Genomic DNA, 1,434 nt, shown 5'->3' with positions numbered 1-1,434 from the left:
CCTCCCCTTGCTGACTGTACATTGGACACAGGGCAGCCTCCCCTTGCCGACTGTACAAACACACAGCAGTCTCCCCTGGCCAACTGTACAAACACACAGAGCAAAGCAATATCCCCTGGCTGATTGTACATTGAAAACACAGAGCAGTCTCCCCTTGCCGACTGTACAAACACACAGGGCAGTCTCCCCTCGCCCGACTGTACAAACACACAGGGCAGTCTCCCCTCACCGACTGTACAATACACACAGAGCAGTCTCCCCTCGCCAACTGTACAATACACACAGAGCAGTCTCCCCTCGCCGACTGTACAATACACACAGAGCAGTCTCCCCTCACCGACTGTACAATACACACAGGGCAGTCTCCCCTCGCCGACTGTACAATACACACAGGGCAGTCTCCCCTCGCCGACTGTACAAACACACAGGGCAGTCTCCCCTCGCCCGACTGTACATCTTGAACTGCTTGCCTAACCTATCTGCTTCCCTCAATCCCATCTCATTCAATGCTACTTTGCTATTACATCCCTGTACCCGATGAGCTCCTCAAACCCCTCAATCCCCGCTCTCCCCCCGCATCCCCCTCCCCAACCACCGACACACTACAGTCCGACACTTTCCCCACCAGACTGCCCCTCATTCCCCCGCTGTCCCCCCGCACCCCCATGCCCCGGACCTACCTGTCCCGAGGTGGAACACACGCAGACGGTCGCTGTGGTACCCGATGGCCAGCCTTGCCCCACTCCGACTGACAGACAGGCACAGGGCCGGCAGGGGCTCGCCTGTCCCATACTCCCCACGGGCCCGCCCCAGCGTGCCGGACCAGATCCGAACCTGCGGGAACAATGGCACGGCTCGGCGCTTCCGTCGGCTTGTTCCCACACATTCCCGGTAACCACCCCCCGTTCCTTCCCTCCGCATCCTCCACCCACCCCTCGCGGTCCTCACCTTCCAGTTTTGGGGGTGGGGGGGGTAGTGTCCGTTCACTCCGTTGGCCGGACGCTGTGAGGCCGAGAGCGTTTGGGGGTGTGGGGGTCGATTCCACCTGAGGGGAGGTGACCCTCAGATAACACTCGCTGCCGGTCGCCTCTCTCTCTCCCTCGAATGAGGCTGTAGCCCGGGGGTGTCCCTCTGGCGAGTCGACCCTTTTACAGGGCCTTTTGATGAGCCTCCATTTCAGCATCAACTGCCCTCGAGCCATATCAATGGCACAGAGGGAGATCAGCGGCTGCTGCACATTTGTGGGATCTTGCTGTGTAAGTGAGTGTGTGCGCGCATGTGTGAGTGAGATTGAGTGCGTCAGCGCGAGAGAGAGACAGCGCGCGCGCGAGCCAGAGAGAGAGACAGCGCGCGCGCGCGAGCCACAGAGAGAGAGAGAGAGCGCGCGCGCGAGACGGAGAGAGAGAGAGAGTGCGCGAGCGTGAGAGAGTGAAG

General features: G+C 60.5%; 1 protein-coding gene across 1 annotated transcript in view; it reads right to left on the bottom strand.

Annotated features, from left to right (window-relative positions):
• The window catches only part of LOC125488176 (telomerase protein component 1-like), a 9,499-nt gene extending 8,578 nt beyond the window's left edge, over positions 1-921 (bottom strand). The window contains exon 1 of the mRNA XM_048621104.1: positions 681-921. Within this exon, the coding sequence (XP_048477061.1) occupies positions 681-921 (241 nt within the window). The remainder of the gene's footprint in view (positions 1-680) is intronic.
• Between the last annotated feature and the right edge of the window lie 513 nt (positions 922-1,434).

This window comes from Rhincodon typus, unplaced genomic scaffold, assembly GCF_021869965.1.
Source record: "Rhincodon typus isolate 14 unplaced genomic scaffold, sRhiTyp1.1 hic_rhity00000053, whole genome shotgun sequence".
NCBI lineage: Eukaryota > Metazoa > Chordata > Chondrichthyes > Orectolobiformes > Rhincodontidae > Rhincodon > Rhincodon typus.
The sequence above is the reverse complement of the archived record's forward strand: the minus strand, read 5'-3'. Positions and strand labels throughout refer to the sequence as shown.